Source organism: Zootoca vivipara, chromosome 5 (genome assembly GCF_963506605.1).
Source record: "Zootoca vivipara chromosome 5, rZooViv1.1, whole genome shotgun sequence".
In the NCBI taxonomy this organism is placed as follows: domain Eukaryota; kingdom Metazoa; phylum Chordata; class Lepidosauria; order Squamata; family Lacertidae; genus Zootoca; species Zootoca vivipara.
The window spans coordinates 16,995,995-17,018,820 of NC_083280.1; the positions used below are offsets into that span (position 1 = coordinate 16,995,995).

Here is a 22,826-nt window from a genome sequence, read left to right on the forward strand (position 1 = left end):
GTTGGGCGAGTGCAACCCCACAATGGTGCCCACCTGTGTGATTGGACCAATGACAGTGTGATCATGTAAAAGATGATAGCAGGTCCAGTGAGTGTGCCCCCCTCCTCTCCATGATCAATGCATGGCCAGAGGGTTTTTTTTACTGCTTCTGACACCTGTGGTGCATATTCTTAGCACCCAGTTTATATTTATGATGGTAACTGGTTTAAAACTGTTTTTAATATTGTGTTTCAGTGTTGTAACCTGCCTTTGGATGGTAGGGTGAAAGGCGGGAAACAAATAAAAAATTAAAAAATTAAATATTTGGCATTTTCCAGCTGCCCTGTCTGTCATATTTAGCTGCAGAAGGCCCAAAGAACAGGTGCAGGGTCATCTGTCAGTGGAGGAAATGCCATACACAGCTCGGTGGCTGAGCATCTGCTTTGCAGGCAGAAGGTCCCTTTCTAGGAAGAGAATCTCCAGGAAGAGCTGGGAATGCTTGCTGCTTGAAATCCAGGACAGCCACTGCCAGGAAGTGTGCACAATGCTGAGTGAGATGTACCCAATGGCCTCAATCAGCATGAAGCAGCTTTCCATGATCCTAAAAGGTAAAAAAAGGACCCCTGGACACTTAAGTCCAGTCAAAGGCAACTAGCGGGTGCGGCGCTCATCTTGCTTTCAAGCTGAGAGAGCCGCCGTTTGTCCACAGACAGCTTTCCGGGTCATGTAGCCAGCCTGACTAAACCACTTCTGGCACAACAGAACATCGTGACAGAAACCAGAGCGCATGGAAAGACCGTTTACCTTCCCGCCACAGCGGTACCTATTTATCTAATTGCACTGGTGTGCTTTTGAACTGCTAGGTTGGCAGGAGCTGGGACAGAGCAACAGGAGCTCACCCCATCATGCGGATTCGAATCCCCAATTTTCTGGTCGGTAAACCCAAGAGGCTCAGTGGTTTAGACCACAGCGCCACCCACGTCCTTTACCTTCCTAATAGTCATCCTCTTCTACAGACCCTTGTTCCTGCTATCCATTTGGTGACCACACACTTACAGTGGTACCTCGGGTTGCGGACCCGATCCATTCCGGGGTGCCGTTGGCATCTCGAAAAGTCTGCAACCTGAGTGGTTGCAATAGAGCAATAGAGCGCTTCTGCGCATGCATGAAGCACACAGAATGCTTCTGCGCATGCACACATGGCAAAACCCGGAAGTAAACACTTCCGGGTCCACCGTGATCGTATCACGAAAAAACGCAACCCGCAGCGGACACAACATGAGGTATGAATGTATAGGGACTTGCTGCATAGACTGTTTTGAAATAAGATTTCACTCAACGAGTTAGTGCCTCTTATGTTTGCTCTCCAGATGGGCTCAAGCTTGTAGCTGTCAATCAATCATGATACTGATGGTGTTTCACGGATAACAAGAAGTATATTGAGTCCAGAGGTTCTGGCTGTGCAGCATTTTCAAAAACAAGGCTGTAAACCTAACTCTTAAAACAACACACCCACCCAGTGCCCCGATTCATTTCAGTTTCCTGTGTGTGTGTGTGTGTGTGTGTGTGTGTGTGTATACAGTGGTACCTCCACTTACAAATTTAATGCGTTCTGAATGCACATTTGTAAGTCGAAAAAAAATGTAAGTCAAATCCCATAGGGATGCATTGGGAGAAAAAATTCGTAAGTCAAAGCAATCCTATCTAAAAATTCGTAAGTAGTAAAAATCCTATCTAAACCGCATCCAAGATGGCGGACGGAGCTCCATTCGTAAGTAGAAACATTCGTAAGTAGAGTTATTCGTAAGTAGAGGTACCACTGTATAAGCAAAATAATATTGAAGGGGCAATGGAGTGTAATTTCCATTCTGAAATATTGTTTCATTAATATTCTATGTGGAACAAGGAGATGGATAGTATTGAAACACTAATGGGATTTTTTTCTTTAAAAAACGTGAAAATTAATTAAGCTCGATTTCCCACAAAGTTATCGTGGTGTTACACTTTAGATGCCACTCTCCCCCCTCTGTGTATGAAATGTTAAAACCGAAGTGTCATTTGATTTTTGATTTTTTTTTTACTGCTGTTCAGTTAAATAATTACAACAGTGGATTAGGAAGAGGCCTTTTATAACATAACAACATTTCTTATCCCCTTGCCACAATGTTTTCATTTGTGGATATGAGAAAATTCAAGGAAGCCTCTACAGTATAAGAAAAGAAGTCCCCCAGGGAAGAGTGGATTGGATGATTATTAAATAGGATAAAGAGGCTTTTAGCAGAATGATCCAAAGTCATTATTCTGACAGCTTTTCATCAGAGCATATGGAAGCATACCTGGCCCCAGGTATCTATATGACAAAAATGTCCATTACAATCTGTTACTAAAGCAGAGGAAGCCAATTTACCAAGTATATTTTACAGAAGGAAATCAGCAGTTATTTATGGGGAATACAAAGTTGAGAATTGGCTTGTCACCAACCCATAACTTTAGTTATAGCTACGTAGCCGTGTTGGTCTGACGTAGTCGAAACAAAATAAAAAAATTCCTTCCAGCAGCACCATAGAGACCAACTAAGTTTGTCATAGGTATGAGCTTTCATGTGTATGCACACTTCTTCTGAAGCTCATACCTATGACAAACTTAGTTGGTCTCTAAGGTGCTGCTGGAAGGATTTTTTTTTTTTGCCATAACTTTAGAGGAGGTTTGTATTTAGTTGGATTAGGCCCTTGTGAGTTCAATACGGCTTACTCATGAGTAAGTGTGCATGCATAGAATTTTATTTAAGACATTCCTTACCCACTCTTCATTGCAAAGAGGACCCCAGAGTGAGATAAAAAATTTAAAATAAATCTAGGCCCACCATACAAGTACAGTACTAAATTTACATGTGGGGTTGCTTTGCCCCATATATCAAATTGCCCTCTCTTTAAATTGCTGAACCAGCACTGTTAGAGGCATAGCTGCCAAGTTATCCCCCTTTTTAAGGGATTTTCCCTTATGCTGAATAGGCTTCCTCGTGAGAAAAGGGAAAACTTGGCAGCTATGGTTAGAGTTGCCACATGATACTTGTTCTGCAATTGTAAGACATTCATGTTTAAGTGAAGCTGCACTTTGGAACTCCCTGCCTATTGACATCGGACAGATGCCTTCACTCTTTTTGGTACATAATAATAATAAAAACCACTTTTGTTTAGGCAAACCTACCCAGACATGTAAAAAATGTCTTGAGTTTTTAATCTAGTTTTCGTTTATTGTTGATTTTAATCGTTTTAAAAAAAGGTTTAAAAAACTTTAAAGCCCTAAACGGCCTAGGCCCAGTATACCTGAAGAAGTGTCTCCACCCCCATCGTTCTGCCCAGACACTGAGCTCCAGCTCCAAGGGCCTTCCGGCGAATCCCTTCCGGTGAGAAGTGAAGTTACAGGGAACCAGGCAGAGAGCCCACCCTGTGGAACGCCCTCCCATCAGATGTCAAGGAAATAAACAACTATCTGATTTTTTATAAGACATCTGAAGGCAACCCTGTATCAGGAAGTTTTTAATGTTTGATGGTTTATCATGTTTTTAATATTCTGTTGGGAGGCCCAGCCAGATGGGTGGGGTATTAATAATAATAATAATAATAATAATAATAATAATAATAATAATAATAATAAGACAAACAATCACCCAGGGTCAATTTTACACACTGCCCAGGGACTTTGTGGGTTGTATCCAATGAATCCACTGAAATTTAAAAATTTAAGTTAGTTTCAGTCATTAATTTCACTAGGTCTACTCAAAATATGACTAGCATTGGATACAGCCCTTAGCCATGTCACAGAGGATGCGTTACGACTACTCTAGAGTAACGACTCTCCAGACCTTTGCCTTTTCATGCTTTTATTGAGTGCAGGCTATTTACAGTGCTAGAGCTATACAGGATACATCCTCTTAGTCTGACCCAGAACCCTGGAATGGCGCTTCCCGCGTTTTCTTCCAACATAAGAGTCGGGGCACCCCAAATCTCCTCCTGCACTTCCTCCTGTGTAATTCCAGAACCGGAGGGGAAAAGGGTCTTCTTTCCGTGTTTTCCTTCTCCCATAGCTGCCAAGTTATCCCTTTTTTAAAGGGATTTTCCCTTATGCTGAATAGGCTTCCTTGCGAGAAAAGGGAAAACTTGGCAGCTATGCCTTCTCCCCCTCTTCTTCCCCCTCTCTCTCTTCCTGTCCCACGTGCAGCAGGGGCTCTCCTATGCGGCCAGAGCCCCGTCCCCTTCTTCCTCCTTCCTCACTGGACTCTTCCCCCTCCCCGCTGATGCTACTGCTGGTGGAAGAGCTGCTCCTCAAGATGGGTGGGGGCTCTCTGTACTCTTTCCCCCTCACAGCCATATCCATTATTTTCAATGAGACCACTCTGAGTAAGACTAACATCAGGTAAATATAACCTTGTGGGCTTCCCATAGGCATCTGGTTGGCCACTGTGAGAACGGGATGCTTGAATAGATGGGCCCTGCACCTGAGTCTAGCCGTCAGGTTCTTCTTATGTTCTGTAATGCCTCATGGAATGCATCACTATGGAAGATACTAGCCCTGGAATGGTGAATCGTAGAATTGTAGAGTTGGAAGGGACCACAGGCGTCATCTAGTCCAACCCCCTGCAATGCAGGATACGTTTTGCCCAACGTGGGGCTTGCACCCACAACCCTGAAATTAAGAGTCTCATGCTCTACCGACTGAGCTATTGAACATCCCCTGTAGATTGAATGTCACTGATGGAGCTTTCAAAGCACCTTGTCACCACTAAACATGGCACTTTCCCTCATTAAGACAGTTCTTCTTGAGAAGTGGGTCACTGAATGAATTACATGAGGATCGATCCTTAGCACCTTGGCAAACTCCTCATTCTCTCTTTGCTTTGCTTTCAAGCTCCCAGAATCAAATGAGAGCACAGGCACAATGACGAGAGACGAGTTTGTAGACAAAATGTCCACAGCAGTTCGGCAAGGCACCAGGGAAGAGTACGGTGAGTTGTTTGACAAGATAGATTTGATCCGAGATGGCCTTATTGACTGGGACAAATTGACCTCCTTTGTGCTGCTTGAGCTGTATGAGAGAGATGAACGGGCCAGGCGATCGGTCATCCCTCACTGGAAGGACCTTCGGTTTCTCCCTCTGATCCACAAAGATGCTGTTCAGAAAATAACACTATTGAAAAGCCCTATCAGCTACCTGACTGTGAGCAGGAGCGGTTTGCTTGGCTGCTGGGGAGAGAGTCTGAAGTTACAGAGGACTCTTCAGATCACCACAGAAGCTGTCAAGCCTAAAGACCTCTGGGTGACCTCTCTGGTTGCACTGCCAAATGTTAACAAGGTACGTAGCTGTGCTCATGGAAGTGTAACAATACTTCTGAAACCATGTTAGTGCTGATAATTTTCCACAGCTTCTCACGAATCCCATCCATGTTGGGAATCTCTTCCCAGTTGGATGTATCAATCACTTACTGCCCTTCGGAGCACAGAAAACATTAATTTTCCCTTCCACTAGCCTAGTCCCAAGGAAAGGATGGTCTGTTTTCTGATACAGCTCCTGCTACAGCTGATGGGTAGCACCCTAGTCCAGAAAGCAGAGCCCTCCTATTCACCTAAACCCTGACTGAATGATGGGAAATGATTCTAACTGGACTATCCAAAAGTTGCAAAGAACAGGACTGAGTTTAAGAGGATACTGAGCAAAGTTGCACTTGGTGGGCTCCCCTTTGTCTTGGTGAGCTTATGTAGCTGTTGCGATAGCTCTCAATATTGTGCTAGACGGGTGGGTTTACTCAGCATTTGAAGTTCCCACAAAGAGTGAGCTTAGGTTGAGGCATTGTGGGAACTTAAAACAGTGACTTAAGGCAGCTGCATGTTGTTGTTGTTTAGTCGTTTAGTCGTGTCCGACTCTTCGTGACCCCATGGACCATAGCACGCCAGGCACTCCTGTCTTGCACTGCCTCCCGCAGTTTGGTCAAACTCATGTTCGTAGCTTCAAGAACACTGTCCAACCATCTTGTCCTCTGTCGTCCCCTTCTCCTAGTGCCCTCAATCTTTCCCAACATCAGGGTCTTTTCCAAGGATTCTTCTCTTCTCATGAGGTGGCCAAAGTATTGGAGCCTCAGCTTCACGATCTGTCCTTCCAGGGAGCACTCAGGGCTGATTTCCTTAAGAATGGATAGGTTTGATCTTCTAGCAGTCCATGGGACTCTCAAGAGTCTCCTCCAGCACCATAATTCAAAAGCATCAATTCTTCGACGATCAGCCTTCTTTATGGTCCAGCTCTCACTTCCATACATCACTACTGGGAAAACCATAGCTTTAACTATACGGACCTTTATCGGCAAAGTGATGTCTCTGCTTTTTAAGATGCTGTCTAGGTTTGTCATTGCTTTTCTCCCAAGAAGCAGGCGTCTTTTAATTTCGGGACTGCTGTCACCATCTGCAGTGATCAAGGAGCCCAAGAAAGTAAAATCTCTCACTGCCTCCATTTCTTCCCCTTCTATTTGCCAGGAGGTGATGGGACCAGTGGCCATGATCTTGGTTTTTTTGATGTTGAGCTTCAGACCATATTTTGCGCTCTCCTCTTTCACCCTCATTAAAAGGTTCTTTAATTCCTCCTCGCTTTCTGCCATCAAGGTTGTGTCATCTGCATATCTGAGGTTGTTGATATTTCTTCCGGCAATCTTAATTCCGGCTTGGGATTCATCTAGTCCAGCCTTTCGCATGATGAATTCTGCATATAAGTTAAATAAGCAGGGAGACAATATACAACCTTGTCGTACTCCTTTCCCAATTTTGAACCAATCAGTTGTTCCATATCCAGTTCTAACTGTAGCTTCTTGTCCCACATAGAGATTTCTCAGGAGACAGATGAGGTGATCAGGCACTCCCATTTCTTTAAGAACTTGCCATAGTTTGCTGTGGTCGACACAGTCAAAGGCTTTTGCATAGTCAATGAAGCAGAAGTAGACGTTTTTCTGGAACTCTCTAGCTTTCTCCATAATCCAGCGCATGTTTGCTATTTGGTCTCTGGTTCCTCTGCCCTTTCGAAATCCAGCTTGCACTTCTGGGAGTTCTCGGTCCACATACTGCCTAAGCCTGCCTTGTAGAATTTTAAGCATAACCTTGCTAGCGTGTGAAATGAGCGCAATTGTGCGGTAGTTAGAGCATTCTTTGGCACTGCCCTTCTTTGGAATTGGGATGTAGACTGATCTTTTCCAATCCTCTGGCCATTGCTGAGTTTTCCAAACTTGCTGGCATATTGGGTGTAGCACCTTAACAGCATCATCTTTTAAAATTTTAAATAGTTCAGCTGGAATATCATCACTTCCACTGGCCTTGTTATTAGCAATGCTTTCTAAGGCCCATTTGACTTCACTCTCCAAGATGTCTGGCTCAAGGTCAGCAACCACACTACCTGGGGTGTATGAGACCTCCATATCTTTCTGGTATAATTCCTCTGTGTATTCTTGCCACCTCTTCTTGATGTCTTCTGCTTCTGTTAGGTCCTTACCACTTTTGTCCTTGATTATGGTAATCTTTGTACGAAATGTTCCTTTCATATCTCCAATTTTCTTGAACAGATCTCTGGTTTTCCCCATTCTATTGTTTTCCTCTATTTCTTTGCATTGCTCATTTAAGCAGACCCTCTTGTCTCTCCTTGCTGTTTTTTGGAAATCTGCATTCAGTTTCCTGTATCTTTCCCTATCTCCCTTGCATTTTGCTTGCCTCCTCTCCTCCGCTATTTGTAAGGCCTCGTTGGATAGCCATTTTGCTTTCTTGCATTTCCTTTTCCTTGGGATGGTTTTCGTTGCTGCCTCCTGTATAATGTTACGAGCCTCCATCCATAGTTCTTCAGGCACTCTGTCCACCAAATCTAAATCCTTAAACCTGTTCCTCACTTCCACTGTGTATTCATAAGGGATTTGATTCAGATTGTATCTTACTGGCCCAGTGGTTTTTCCTACTTTCTTCAGTTTAAGCTGGAATTTTGCTATAAGAAGCTGATGATCTGAGTTACAGTCAGCTCCAGGTCTTGTTTTTGCTGACTGTATAGAGCTTCTCCATCTTTGGCTGCAGAGAATATAATCAATCTGATTTCGATGCTGCCCATTTGGTGATATCCATGTGTAGAGTCGTCTCTTGTGTTGTTGGAAGAGAGTGTTTGTGATGACCAGCTTGTTCTCTTGACAGAACTCTATTAGCCTTTGCCCTGCTTCATTTTGAACTCCAAGGCCAAACTTGCCTGTTGTTCCTTTTATCTCTTGATTCCCTACTTTAGCATTCCAATCCCCTGTAATGAGAAGAACATCCTTCTTTGGTGTCATTTCTAGAAGTTGTTGTAGGTCTTCATAGAATTGGTCAATTTCACTTTCTTCAGCACCGGTAGTTGGTGCATAAACTTGGATTACTGTGATGTTAAAAGGTCTGCCTTGGATTCGTATCGAGATCATTCTGTCATTTTTGAGATTGCATCCCATTACAGCTTTTGCCACTCTTTTGTTGACTATGAGGGCCACTCCATTTCTGCTACAGGATTCTTGCCCACAGTAGTAGATATGATAGTCACCCGAACTGAATTCGCCCATTCCCTTCCATTTTAGTTCACTGATGCCCAGGATGTCGATATTTATTCTTGTCATCTCATTTTTGACCACATCCAGCTTACCTCCACTCATGGTTCTTACATTCCAGGTTCCTATGCAATATTTTTCTTTACAGCATCGGACTTTCCTTTCGCTTCCAGGCATATCCGCAACTGAGCGTCCTTTCGGCTTTGGCCCAGCCGCTTCATCAGCTCTGAATCTACTTGTACTTGTCCTCCGCTCTTCCTCAGTAGCATGTTGGACGCCTTCCGACCTGAGGGGCTCATCTTCCAGCGTCATAACTTTTATATGCCTGTTGTCTTTGTCCATGGAGTTTTCTTGGCAGGGATACTGGAGTGGCTTGCCAGTTCCTTCTCCAGGTGGATCACGTTTAGTCAAAACTCTCCACTATGACCTGTCCATCTTGGGTGGCCCTGCATGGCATAGCTCATAGCTTCTCTGAGTTATTCAAGCCCCTTCGCCACGACAAGGCATTGATCCATGAAGGGGAGGCAGCTGCATAGCACTGCTTGAAATCTTGGACCAGAGTAAAACCTAAGAGGCAGTATGCCTTTAGGGAGCTGTCCAATGGTTCCAGGTGCTGAAGTTGGTCTTAGCAAGGATGATGCCTGCCTATAGTGCTGGGATGGAAGCTGATTGGGTGTCTGTGCCTGTGTGTGTGTGTGTGTTTGTGTGTGTACGTGTACACACAGCTCCTCAGTTAGTGGATCAAAGGACTGAGCAACTTTGCTGTGCTGAGCTTTTGACTCCAGCCTCAACAATTACCTCCTTCCCTATCTTCTTAGGCCATTGAGGCTTGTGTTATCTTTCTTTTTGCACTGTAGGCACCCAATATTTCTTGCCTGCCTTTCTGTAAAAACCTCTCTGTAGGCGGCAACAGGTCATAACATCAATGAAAAAATAAAATCTATCTCAAAACTAAAATTAAACACAGCATTTTAAAATTCACATTATGTCATATGTACAGGCAGAAAGAGGATACAAAGATAAAGATATCAAGAGATGAATGAGAGGGGAGGCTTTGTTTCAGAAAGATAAGAGAAATGAGGGGTGATGGCAGGAGTGGGGACCTTTGTGGGCTTCCAGATGTTGATGGGCTACAGCTCCCTACAGTCCCTATGATGGCCGGAGCTGATGGAGGTTAGGGTCAACCAATCTCTGGAGGGCTACAAATTCCTTATTCCTGGATTAAGACAAAGGCTTGAGCAGGGGTTTGAAGAAGAAAGTGAGAATGCTCACATGCCACATAGGAGTTCTTTGTATTAGATTGGAGACATAAAGGGAAACAGGGGCTAATGGGCAAGTCTTCTAAGAAATGAAGGCACTTTTGGATGCCTCCTGTATGGTAAACCTGGAGGAATGTTCTCTCCCCCCCACTAACTTTGTTTCTCTCCCACCCCATATAGGTAGCTGTCTCATTTACAAGCAAAGAGATCTATTTTGCTGAGCTGAATTCCAAACAAGGGTTCTCATGTCAGTATAGACTTCAAGGCTTTGTGGGAACTGTGATATGCATGGACTACTGGTACAACCCTCACGATGGAAACGATGCTATTCTGACAATGGGAGATGTCTGTGGGCAGGCAAGTACATCACAAAATGTCAGGACAACATCTGGGTGGCCACATGTTCCTCATCCCTGTTTTACCAGGATACCAGCTGCCTCTTGAAGTGTTTCAGAGTCCTGAGCCATTATACCTGTAGTGTCATGGAAGTCGGCCTGCCCTGGCTGGATGCAGAGGAATGGTGGGGGGCACCAGCTGGGGAAACCCCAAGGGAAGAAGGCTCGGAGCCTGGGGAGTGGTTGTGGGACAGTGATGAGTGGTTAGAGGGATAGGAAGGAGCAGACTGGGAGGAAGGAGAGCAGAGCCAGTGTGCTGTAGTAGTTAGGAGCGGTAGACTCGTAATCTGGGGAGCCAGGTTCGCATCTCTGCTCCTCCACATGCAGCTGCCGGGTGACCTTGAGCTAGTCACACTTCTCTCTGAAGTCTCTCAGCCCCACCCACCTCACCGGGTGTCTGTTGTGGGGGAGGAAGGGAAAGGAGATTGTTAGCCGCTTTGAGACTCCTTCGGGTAGTGATAAAGCGGGATATCAAATCCAAACTCTTCTCTTCTTCTTTAGACTGGGAGGAAGAGGTAACAGGGTTGAGTGAGCAGAGAGCAGTCTGTGGCAGAGAGCAGTCTAGAATCAGAGGCAGAGGCAGAGGCTGGAGATGAGGAGGGGGGACGCCAAGAGGCAGAGATGAGCAGGGCAGTCTCGAGCAGGTCGGGCGCCCTGGCACTGAGGCGCAGAGATCGCTCCGGTGCCCCCGCCCTCGCAGTGCGCAGCACGGCTTTCGCACGGCTTCACCGCGCAGCACCCCACCTGTCGGCCCGGCGCCCTGACACCCTGTGCCACTGGGACTATGCCTAGGGCCGGCCCTGGAGATGAGTCAGGCTGGTGAAGAAGCCATGGTGCCTCCCCCTCCTGCTGTGACCAGCTCCCTTCCCCCCTGATCTCCCGAAACCTGAAGAGGTATGCAGAGGGCAGAGCAAAGACAGGCAAGATGACAGAGCCTCGAACTGCTTGGGAAGGAAGAATCTTAGGGAGCTGTAGGAAAGTGGGAGCAAGTTCTACATAGGGGCAAGTTCTACGGGGAAGAGTTGCTGTGCTCACCAGGGAACGGCCTCCTGGACTGTCTTTCTTCTTTGAATAAAGAGTTCACTGAAGTTGTGTGAGTTATTTCTGACCTGCTCCTGGTACCCAGTAATAGGGAAAGCCTGACTCTACCCAACAAAACATCTAGTGAGTAAAGTATGTAAGGGCACTATCCACAGAGATCGAGCACTTGTTATTTATTTAGTGACAGTACTTGTTCACAGTATTTATATATCACTGTTCAGGTAGACCTCACTAACCAGTTTACATAAGATTATTACAACAATAAGCACAGTGGGTTTTCCCTCCCTTTAAAGTTGCAATAGAATTGGGGGGAAAACAACTTGTTTTATTAAAAAAGAAAAATCAATTACTGCTGCTTCTCCCCTCAGGGTAAGGTGGGCTTTCAGCTGTCCCCTGTAGCAGCAGTTGAGGAGAGCAAGCGGAGGCGATGGGAACTGGATGGTGACTGCTCCTTCTGCATTCCTCTTGCCATTCACAAAGTTCAAGTTATATACTGAGTCAGTGCAGTCCACCTTCATATGTTCAATGGTGGAGATGATGCTTCAGAACTTCCAACTCCAGGGAGATTTAGCTTTTCTTCTTATGTTGAGTCAAAAATCAATTCATCCCAATTGCTTCTCATTACTCATATTCATTCTCTTGAAAGTACATTCAGCTGCCCAAGGCTTTGTTCCCTTCATTTGCTTTTAGATTGGTTTAACCTCCCCCTTTTGTCATGTCTTGCCCAACTATACATGTTGGCTACCTATACATATTTAAGTTATTTCCGTTGTCCTCTCCTAAGCAAATCCCGGCAGCCTCATTAGCAAGAAAATAGCCTTAGCAGGGGCCGTGAAATTCAAACGCATGCAAGTTATGAATTTATAACAAAGGAGGGGTTTTGTGTGATATTCAGGTTATTGCCATCAGTTATGGGTTGCTTTGAAATGCTGAGAGTGGTAGAAGATTTTTTTATTTAAAAAAAATTAACTCTATCCTTCACAGGTCCATGCAATTGTCTTCAACACAGCTCTGATCTCATTGTTTGAACGACCTTCACATTCCACTGAAGATGAAAATGTGACAATGACTCTCACTTGGCAGGAGCTGGTCTCTGGGTATCACAAATGCTGCTATGTTTTAAGGCACAAACTCCATGATAAGGAATGGGTTAGACAAGGTACTGATATGAGAAATGACACAAGGAAGTCCTTTTAAAAAAGAAAGAAAGAAAGAAAAATCTTGGGTGCCAGCCTCTGGTGTAGATTGGGGTGTCAGACAAAAGCTCTTAAAGGCTGCAATCCTATGAGAGGCAGTGTGGTGTAGTGGTTAGAGTGGTGGACTAGGACCTAGGAGACCAGGGTTCAAATCCAAACTTGGCCAGGAACCTCAGTGGGTGATATCTGGCCAGTCATTGCCTCTTAGCCCAACTTATTTCATGGGGTTGTTGTAAGGATTAGTAAATGAGGAGAGGGAGAAATGTGTGTGTGTTTGCCATGTTGAGCTCCTTGGAGAGAAAGGAGGGATACAAATGCAACTAATAATAAGAAACAATAAAAATATGTGGTTACCTTGAGGAAGCTCCCTTTGAACATAGTGGGACTTACTTCGGTGTAAACACACACAAGTTTGCATTGTTATTAGTGGGTCCTGGAGTTCTTGGCCTCAAGGGCAGCTGGGCTTACGCATCCTATGTGGTCCTGAGAATTCTCACACATTCATATGGACTTCTTTTCCATCAGCAATGTCAACCTGCTAATGGTTGCTCTCATGCTAGTGTTCACAGTTCCCAAGGGAAGCCTCTACAGCAAACTTCAACTTCTCAGATTGTAACGTTTTTCTGGGGGTTAATTTTGCTGATGTTTAGGCGGTGGTAATATTTTTTTATAGCTGCATCTTGGGGGTTTCTTTGGAGGGGGGACGACTTGTGGGGTGTTTGGCAGTAGGAGAGAGAGGAGGCTGCGACTTCTGGGCCTGCCTTTTGGAAATTAAGATTTTTGCTGCAAAGTCCTGCGCCAGAAAAGCCTGATTGCTTCCTTCCAGAAGCTTTTATAGCCTCTTTAACACCAAAGCTCATTTAAAAGTTTTAAATCAAAGCCAGAGGATAACAATGGTTCTGAAATCACATCTCCTGAAGTGACTCTATTTTCTTTTCTTAAAAAAAAAAAGAGTTAAAGTAATTTGCATGCATGCAATCAACCTAGCTCTTCGTGCCTGAATAATGAATGGCCTTCCTAGCCCTGCTGGGGGGGAATATCTTTCTTTTCTGCCACACAAGCATTCTGCTTAATACAACATTTCAACCTCGCATCTCAGAGTTATGCTTGCAATCTGGACCTTTGATGCCACAGTGTAATGCTGGAGAAGAAGAAGCCATGGCATCTTCTTCTTGTCCCACCCTTTCCACTTGCTTATGCTTTCCTACCTTGCCTGCTGCATAGCATCCCTGGAGAGCTCCTTTTTATTGCAGGTAGGAGAGGCAGAAGAACTGGGAGAGTAATGAGTGGTTGGGAAGAAGCCACTGCAGCTGTCTTGCCTCCATCTGTATCATGCAATCCAAAGATAGATCTCTGGGTTGCAGCCTGGTCCAATATTGTAACTCAAGGGATGCTTAGTTGTGACTCTCCAGCTATTGCTGGACTACAACTCCCATCACCCCTGCTCATTGGATGTAGTTGATGGGATTTGTAGTGCTACAGGATCCCGTTTTTAATTATTATTTTTTAATACTCAGTGCTCAAATATTTTTGCTAAATAAATATGAGGAACCCCCAACCCCTGCTGAAAACCTGAATTGGTACAGCCCAAACTTGGCTTTACCATTTCATTGTGATCAAGGCCCCAGCCTTTAGAGTTTCATTCAATTACAACAGGTCCCCTACCCTCTGCTGTATGTGTTAACCATAGACCCATGGTATACATGGCAGGTTCTCTCCTGCTGGAGGCCTTCAAGCAGAGAGTGGACATGCTCTAGCTATGAATTCGCTGCCTTGAGCCAGAGATTGGATTAGATGATCTATAATACCCCTCCAGCCATATGATTCTACAGTACGAAGAACAGCAACTGGCTCAGTCTTTTCTTCAATGAACGTAACATTTTAATTTGCCATATATATTCTGATATGGGAATTACTCTTAAGACCACCATTTTCAGTCAGGCATCCTCCAAGGAGCTTGACTTACAATGTAATTTAGTCAGAAACAAGTTTATGTCTTTGTTGGAAACTGCGAAGATTTCTCAGCTCCTAATATTCATAACATTTTACTCTCATAAAAGTCCCTAGAGTCCAGAGAGGCAGGTTGTGTGTGTGTTTTATTGAAATTCCAACTATGCCATTCAATAGCAAACATTACAGCAGCATATAAAAACCAGATGGTTATACTTTTTTATAGATATCTGCAGAAGTAGTTAGACTACAACTCCCATCATCCAGACCTTTGACCATACTCACTGAGGCTGATGGGAGTTGAACAGCATCTTCTTCCCCATCACTGCTTTAGTGTAGCCACCAATTTTGTATTCAGAACTTCTTTCTCAATGGCCATCTTCACATGCTACATTTTTGCTGTGTACCCATTAAATGCGTTTACATATGCACATATAAAGGCAATGCATGAAAACACACACATGCAAATACAAATACAAATAATAATAATAATAATAATAATAATAATAATAATTTATTATTTGTACCCCACCCATATGACTGAGTCTCCCCAGCCACTCAGGGCGGCTCCCAATCGAATATTAAAACAATACAGCATGTTTGTCTGGCAGTTGGAGTGAGCCTTGGCTTTCCAACAAAAGTACAATTCATGTTTATGTTGCCATCTTGATGGCCTCTCAAACCATAAATTCAAGTGATGGGGCCTAGTTATGTTGAATGACCTCCCATTATTAAATGACAGAAACAAATCTGGTACCAGGTTGGGAGAAAGAATAGCACTAGATGTGAAGGCTTGGAAAAATTAAATTTCTACTGCAAATGTTTGATCGATTTATATCTATCCTCTTCTAGTCATTTATATCTCTCCTTTTCTACCCAAGTAGGGTACTAAGAACAGGCTGTAGAAACATTCAAAAAACCCAAATTTTAACACAGCACAACAAAACTTAAAAAACGATTCACCGCAATTGACTCAGCTCTATGTAAGAACTTCTTACTTGATGACGAATCCAATCAAAATGCCGTCTCTTTACCGTTTCAGTTGCATACATCCCCTCCTTAGATGTCTTTCTGTCTGTTACAACCAGCAGCACAAACACATTGGTGCTAGCTTGGAGAGAGAAATTAAGTCCTCGTCTTACAACGACAACTTTCCACGTGGCTCAAGGAGTCAATGCTTTTGATTTCCATTCAAGGCTCAACTTGATAGGTATGTCGCTATAATTTGTTTTCTTGTAAAATCAGAAATCTAAGAGTATGTCTGTGCTGTAGCAACGGTAACTGGTGCCCATGTGGGTTGGTCGACAGGAAGGGAGACTGACAGGAGGGAGAACCAGAGCCAGTGACAAGTGGAAGCACCTAATTCTAGTTTTCTCTCCATCCTCCTCACTACTGGAGGACAACAATGAGGTAACACTCAGACTGAGAAGGAGGGAGCTTGTAGAAAGGTGAGGAGTTTGCGACTGAGTACCCAATGCACCCTAATGGGCCAGTGTTTATTGCAGACTCAACCTAGCAAAGCAGCCATTTCCCTCTCCCAGGGGAACTCTAACAATTTCATTTTGGTAAAGTGGGCTAGGTAGAAATTCACTAACAGCAACTTCATTAAACTACGATGCCCAGAATTCTTTGGGGAAAGCCATGACAATTAAATCCACATAATATCAGTATAAATGAATAGGTGAAGGCAGAAACTCTAGTTTGGTTCGGATATAGCACCCAAGACAAGGCAAATACAGAAAACGGATGAGAGGAAATGGCTATAAGGGAAGGTCATTTTGAAAATGCCCATGAATCCAGTTGTGGCCTAGCTGGTTGTCCTTTGTCGGTAATATTTCTCCTCAGAGAGAGGGGTCTAGTCCAGGCATAGAAAAACGTGGCCCTCCAGATGTTTTGGGACTACAACTCCCATCATCCCTAGCTCGCAGGACCAGTGGTCAGGGATGATGGGAGTTGTACTCCCAAAACTTCTGGAGGGCCGAGTTTGCCTATGCCTGGTCTAGTCTCCAAGTTTCTGGCTGTTGGAGGGGGGTTATCATGTGGAAGGAAGTGTGATAAAGTATGGGAGTAATTTCTGGGCTGCATTCCATACAGAAAAGTGCAGTAAATTGTACTGATGTTGTAAAACATGACATTTACCTAGTGTTTGCTGTATCTTAGAACTCTTAAATGCCCAGGGCCCTATATATCAGGGTACTTCTGCCTGACAATTGTGAAATGATTTTAGATAAATACAACCAACATAGGTTCCCCCAAGGAACTCTTGCAAGTTGTGCTTTAGTGAGGTCTCTGAGTATTCTATTTTCTTGATCCTCATACAGAACAAAAATCCCAAGTGTTTCTTAGATGGAGTCATAATTGTCCAGCCAATTTAGGCTTACAGTGGTCAATTCCCCCCCCCTCCTTTGGCTTAGCATCATCTCTACAGCCCACAAATGCCCGGAGGGTAGACTTTTGATTGCACCCTCCAAAAGCCAGGTGCAGGTGATAAAGCGTATATTGCCAACAAAACACTTGCCAGGGGAAGGAGCATAAGCTTCACACTGACTGAAAAGGAAATCCATTAAAAAACAAAACAAAACAAGTACAAATAGAGTTCTGTTCTGAATTGATGTGAAGCGGGGTGGTAGGGAAAGGGGAACAAAGGGGAACAAAGGGGACCTGAGGCATTTGTAAGGTGATGGGTAGACAGCAAAACCAATAAAGAGATGTTGTAGAGGACTGGGGAGGCTGTTGTAAAGAAGAGGCAACCAAATATAGAACATATGCTATGACAGGGATAGGGAATCGGTGGCCCTCCAGATGTTGTTGGACTGCAGATCCCATCATCCCCTGACTATCAACTGTACTGTCATAGCTGAAGGGAGTTATCATCAGTGTACTCGTGTCACCTTGCTCCAAAATTCTTAATGGCTGCTTCCGACAGCTTCATCTGGATGCTAAATAGCAATGGAGACAAGATACTGCCCTGCAGCAACCCATAGCTCAAGAGCCAAGGGGCCGAGAAGCACTCATCCAGTGCTATTTTCTGGAACTGTCCCTGGAGCAAAGACTGAAGCTACTGTACTGTAGAACAGTGCCCACAAAAGCCATCTCCTGTAGGTGGTCCATGAAGATACCATGGTCAATGGCATCAAAAGCTGTTGTAAAAGCAACAGGATTGCATTCCGCCTGCCCCTCTCCCTATAGTGGTCATCCATCAGGGTGACCAAGGCAGATTCTGCCCTGATCTTGGGTTTAAACCCGGACCGAAATGGGTCTAGATAATCAGTTTCCTCCAGGAATGCCTGCAGCTGCTTTGCCTCTACCCTGTCAAGTACTGTGCTCAAAAAGAAAGTGTTTGTGATGGGGTGGGCATTTTCACCTCCTTCAAAGTGGTTGCAACTTGCCCCCCTTCATGCAGAGACATATTCACCGCAGCCTGAACCCATCCAGTCATGCCACTCAGGCTAGCTTTAGTCAGCAGTGGAAGGCAGGGGTCCAAAGGGCATGTCATTGTGTGCATACACATAAGTACCTTGTCATCAACCTCAGACTGTGAAAACTGAAACTGATCTCATGAAACATGACTTGATGGAGCACTAAAAACCACACACACAAAAAAACACCTTACTTGGAACTGACTCTATCAGTCCTGGCATCTAGCTTGCTACTGAGATGAACGGCTTTGTTCTCAAGCAATTCCCAGTGAGTCTCTGAGGTGTGCCGGGCTCCATCCCCTGATACAGGTGTCAACCACTAACCTGGAAGTGGTACTTTGGGTTACAAACTTTGCCCCAGGATGAGAATGGAAATCATGTGCCAGACGTGTGGCAGCAGCAGGAGGCCCCATTAGCTAAAGTGGTACCTCAGGTTAAGAACAGCTTCGGGTTAAGAACAGACCTCCGGAACGAATTAAGTTCGTAACCCGAGGTACCACTGTATAGGGAATATGAGCAGGGCTTGGCTAAAACACCCTCACAGGCCAAATGGAGAGGCCTCTTTAGGCCTGTGGACCTGAGATTCCTCACCCCTGCCAAGGAGTGTCCACTGTAGGGCTGCACCAAGGTCTCCAGGACTCATCTTTCCTAGTCTCAGCCAGTGTTCCCTTTCTTTGGCTTGCATTGGCTCCATATCAAGTCAAGCAGCTGCAAAAACAGATTAATTTTTATGAAGGAAATGAATAGGGGGTGAGGGAGAAGCTGCATCAAGGCAATCAAATCTGGAGAGTGGAATGGAATCCATTAAACAAAAACTGTTTACAGTTGCTGCAACTTTGGCATATTTCTTTGTCATGCTTGGGGGTGTGGAAATACGTGTGTATAAATGAGTTTCGACTTTGTGACTTTGAACAGCGACCGCAGGAGTTAATCGCCATGTTTGCCTTTGGAATCCTTATGTCACGTCTAAGCCTGCCGGAGTCCTGGAGGGCCATTCCGACAGTGTAATCGCCGTCCGGTTCATTACTGAGCGCAAACTGCTCTTCAGCTTCGGAAAAGATAAGGTGAGCTTGGGAAGAGCCCGCGGAGCGGAGATCATTAGTCTTCCTCTAGGCAACGCTCCGGTTAAGAACATGGAACCCAGAAGGGCACTAGTTTTGAGTTTCTCAATCCAGCAGCTGCTCCACTTTGTAGTGCTTGTGATTAAGTCTACTCAACATGGGTAGAAATGGTCTCGTCCTTGGAGGCTCTAAGCAAAATGAAGCCTCTAAGACAGGGGTGGGGAACCTCAGGTTTGGGAGCCAAATGCAACCTTTCAAGCCCTTCTATCAGGCTCTCAAGACTCTCTCTACATCCCTCCTTCCCTAGCCACACCCACTCCCCTCAGGCAACACCCCTCACCACCATTGCTCTTCTTGAGTAGTTTTTGTGCACGTAGAAAACAGCTTATTGTATAAAGGTAAATTTTACATTTGTTGCTCTGCATACTTTTGATGCTGGTCCCACGGTGGTACTGAGAAACGTTCCCCTCACGTGTGCTAATATATGAAGGAGGCATATCCTCCTTCAATCCTGCTTCTCTCCTAAGATGAGAGCAGATTCACTTCTCAAGTGAAAAGGAGTGTTTTCTTTTCTTTACAGACTGTTACCAGAAATTAAGTCCACTTAGTATCTCCCAGCTGTCCTTCCTCCTTTCTTTTCTTCTAACCCTTGCCTCTTGAGACTCTCTGGTTAGCTATTCATTGCCACTTTTCTCTCTCCTGCTCCCTTCCTCCCCTCGATTCTCTTTGAAGGGCTATTTCAACGGCCAGTTCCCCAGGGTTAGAGAACAGAACATATCCTGTGGTTGTATTAAATGGAATCATCCCTTTAGCACAATGAGTTGTACCTGAGCAATGAGACTTTATTTTCTCCTCTTCCTGCCTGGGTCCCTGTCCCCCAATCTGCTCCAGATGGCTGAAGGTTCCTAGGACACATTTGTGGGGCACAAAGGGAAAGGAAAGGGGGAGGGAGTCCCATTGTCTAGGCAGAAGTCCTTGCATCAATGGGACGACTTCATTGGGTTTCAACTCCTGGATTCTACCTTCGGCCTCCTGCACACCTTTAACTAGGCTCTCTTGGCGCTGTGGGTTAAACCACAGAGCCTAGAGCTTGCCGATCAGAAGGTTAGTGGTTCGAATCCCCGCAACGGGGTGAGCTCCCGTTGCTCGGTCCCAGCTCCTGCCAACCTAGCAGTTCAAAAGCACATCAAAGTGCAAGTAGATAAATAGGTACCTTCCAAGCAGGAAGGTAAATGGCGTTTCCGTGTGCTGCTCTGGTTTGCCAGAAGCAGCTTTGTCATGCTGGCCACATGACCTGGAAGCTGTACGCCGGCTCCCTCGGCCAATAACGCGAGATGAGCGCCACAACCCCAGAGTCGGTCACAACTGGACCTAATGGTCAGAGGTCCTTTTACCTTTACTTCCTCTCTGGCCTTCCTTCCACTGTTTCTCACAGCTATGGCAAATCCCCTTGCCCATTCGCAGCAGCTGCTACCAGCTGCACCTGCTCTCCCTCCAATCCAATCCAGTCTCTTTATCCTTAGGGATGCTGCCCTGGGGAATGTCTAGCCACAACCACAATGACATTTATTTTAACACCTTAAGAAATAACGAGACACCTCTCAATTGAATCTTGTGTTTTGTTTCACTGAAATATCTAGAATGCAAGTCAGCTTTTGCTGCCATTTGAAAAATGACTGATCAACATTTCTCAAATTTTTATTGCCACATTTTTACTGGCTCTGGATCAGTTATTTCCATTCCAGGAAAAGCTTCACCTGCTGCATTGGTGTGAGGCTGCTTTTAAATGCACAGAAGCAGGGAAAGTGGGAAAGTTTTTGACCTTAAGCTAAGGTCCTTCATTAGTTGTGTTTCTCATGCCAATCTGAGCTTGCAGCCTTGATTTGTGTCCAGTTAACATGTCCTTAAAAAAAACAAAAAAACTGCCACTAAGCTTCTTAATGCATTCTGTGACCATTGCCTGTAGTGGTTTAGCCCTTATTTTACTGCCTTTTAGCATTCTTGACATCAACATGAATCTGTTTCACTTTGATGGATGAATGGGCATCTGAGCTGGTAGAGTATATTTACGTACAAACCTCCTGCTCTGCTAGAGCAACCGCCAACATACTGCCAGCCAACCCAAATGACACATCTGCTACGCAATGCCATGTAGGACAAGGGTTGGAATAAGAAAAGATAAAAAGGCTTCCTTTGCTGAAAGCCTTGGTTTGACAGCTCAGGAAGAAAAGAAATATAGGCGTCCGTGATTAGATTGCACTTCACATCAGAGAAGGCCTTGATTTGGGGAGAAAACAACTATTAATTTTAATTTGGTTGCATCCTCATAAGGAAACTAGGATATATTTCAGTCCAGGAATTTAAGAGTAATGATTTCTAAGAGGTTTGCCTGTGGGGGTAGAAATGACCAGTGGGAAGTTTACTAAACAGTGCATGAAATGACATTGTCAAATAGCAGTCTGTGGCTGTTGAACTCAGCACCACCGCTCATGGAACTGATCTCTCTTCATGTGAGGTAGGTTAGGCTTAGAGACTGTGATTGGCAAGAGGTCACTATGTGGGGCTTCCACTGATGTACCCTCCAAGTGTCCCAATTTTCCAGGGACAGCTCCGGAATTATGAAAACCATTCTGACTCCTGATTTGATCCTGGAATGTCCCAATTTCCCCTGACAGCACTGCCACCGAGTTTGGGTAGAAGACGCCGCCACCACAGAGGCCCATCCCTACATGATGTGCTAGCTCTGAGGGGCAGGCAGAGGGCAGGGCCACCCTAGGCAGGAATAAAGGGGGAATGGAGGGCATCCCATTGGTGTAGCTGTGATGGTGCTCACCCTTCTTCTGCTTGGAAATGCTCCATGGGGAGGCACAAAAATGGGGGTTGAGGGGGGTCAGTTGGGAGGGGAGTGATAACTCCTGGGGTGGTGGTGGCAGCAGAAACAAAGACACCAAAAGGTCAGCATGCCCTCCAGCAATCCTCAGATGAAAATGTCCCTATTTTCATCTGAGGAATGTTGGAGGGTTTGTGGACAAGCCAAGATTTGAACACAGGCCTCCACAAGAGAAATGCAAGATGCGGTGGGAGACAAAATTAAGATTCACCTAGTGCAGGCATCCCTAAACTTCGGCCCTCCAGATGTTTTGGACTACAATTCCCACCACCCCTGACCATTGGTCCTGTTAGCTAGGGATCATGGGAGTTGTAGGCCCAAACATATGGAGGGCCGAAGTTTAGGGATGCCTGCACTAGGTGAATCTTAATTTTATCTCCCAAAATCACTTCACCTGCCCTGGACCACTCTATCTTCGTCCCTCTGGCAGGTTCCTTGGAATGTGGGAAGGAATCTCTCACTCTTCGCGGAGTCTGGAAAAGTCTGGGTCCTTTGCCAGTGACACAGAAGTTGCCAAAATATTTCCCCAGGCATTTTTTTTAAAAAAATATATTTTTATTCAGGGTTTTCTTGGTTTACAAAGATAAGTGCAATGTCTCTCTTAGCATTTCTACAAATCAGTTTCATTTGTTGAGACATTGGTGAGGAGAGGGGAAGGAAAGGAGATGGGGGGGAAAGGTAAATTCCTCATCTCCTCCAGCATCCCTGCTCATCTCCCTCCCAACCTCAGGTAAAGACAAAGGGGGACCCTTTGGTAAAGATGGTTGAATTGGGGCCTCCATTTCCCATCTTGCATGGGCCTCTTACCAGCTTTGCGTGGCTCTGCCAGCCTGAACAATATGCAGCCTACAGAGGACTTGATGAAGCCTCCTGTACTCACAAATAGAGTACAACTTGTAGGCCTCCATATGGTGCTGGACTCCAGCACCCATCAGCCCCACCCAGCATGACTTTGGGTCCTGGATTATGGGAATTGTAGTCCATCAGGAGGACCACAGATTCCTCATCCCTGAGGGACTGTACCAAAGCTTTGGTTTCACCTATTTCTG

General features: G+C 45.0%; 1 protein-coding gene across 7 annotated transcripts in view; it reads left to right on the forward strand.

Moving 5' to 3' along the window:
* Positions 1–22,826, forward strand: part of WDR49 (WD repeat domain 49) — a 100,110-nt gene that overhangs the window by 12,092 nt on the left and 65,192 nt on the right. For 5 of the 7 annotated variants that reach the window (XM_060274405.1, XM_060274403.1, XM_060274404.1 and 2 more), the window contains 5 exons: positions 4,888–5,331; positions 10,006–10,182; positions 12,246–12,420; positions 15,450–15,617; positions 18,742–18,890. In XM_060274405.1, coding sequence (XP_060130388.1) covers positions 4,888–5,331; positions 10,006–10,182; positions 12,246–12,420; positions 15,450–15,617; positions 18,742–18,890 — 1,113 coding nt within the window. Of the gene's footprint in view, positions 1–4,887; positions 5,332–10,005; positions 10,183–12,245; positions 12,421–15,449; positions 15,618–18,741; positions 18,891–22,826 lie in introns of those variants that run through there. The other 2 variants (XM_060274408.1, XM_060274407.1) reach the window with 2 other exon arrangements.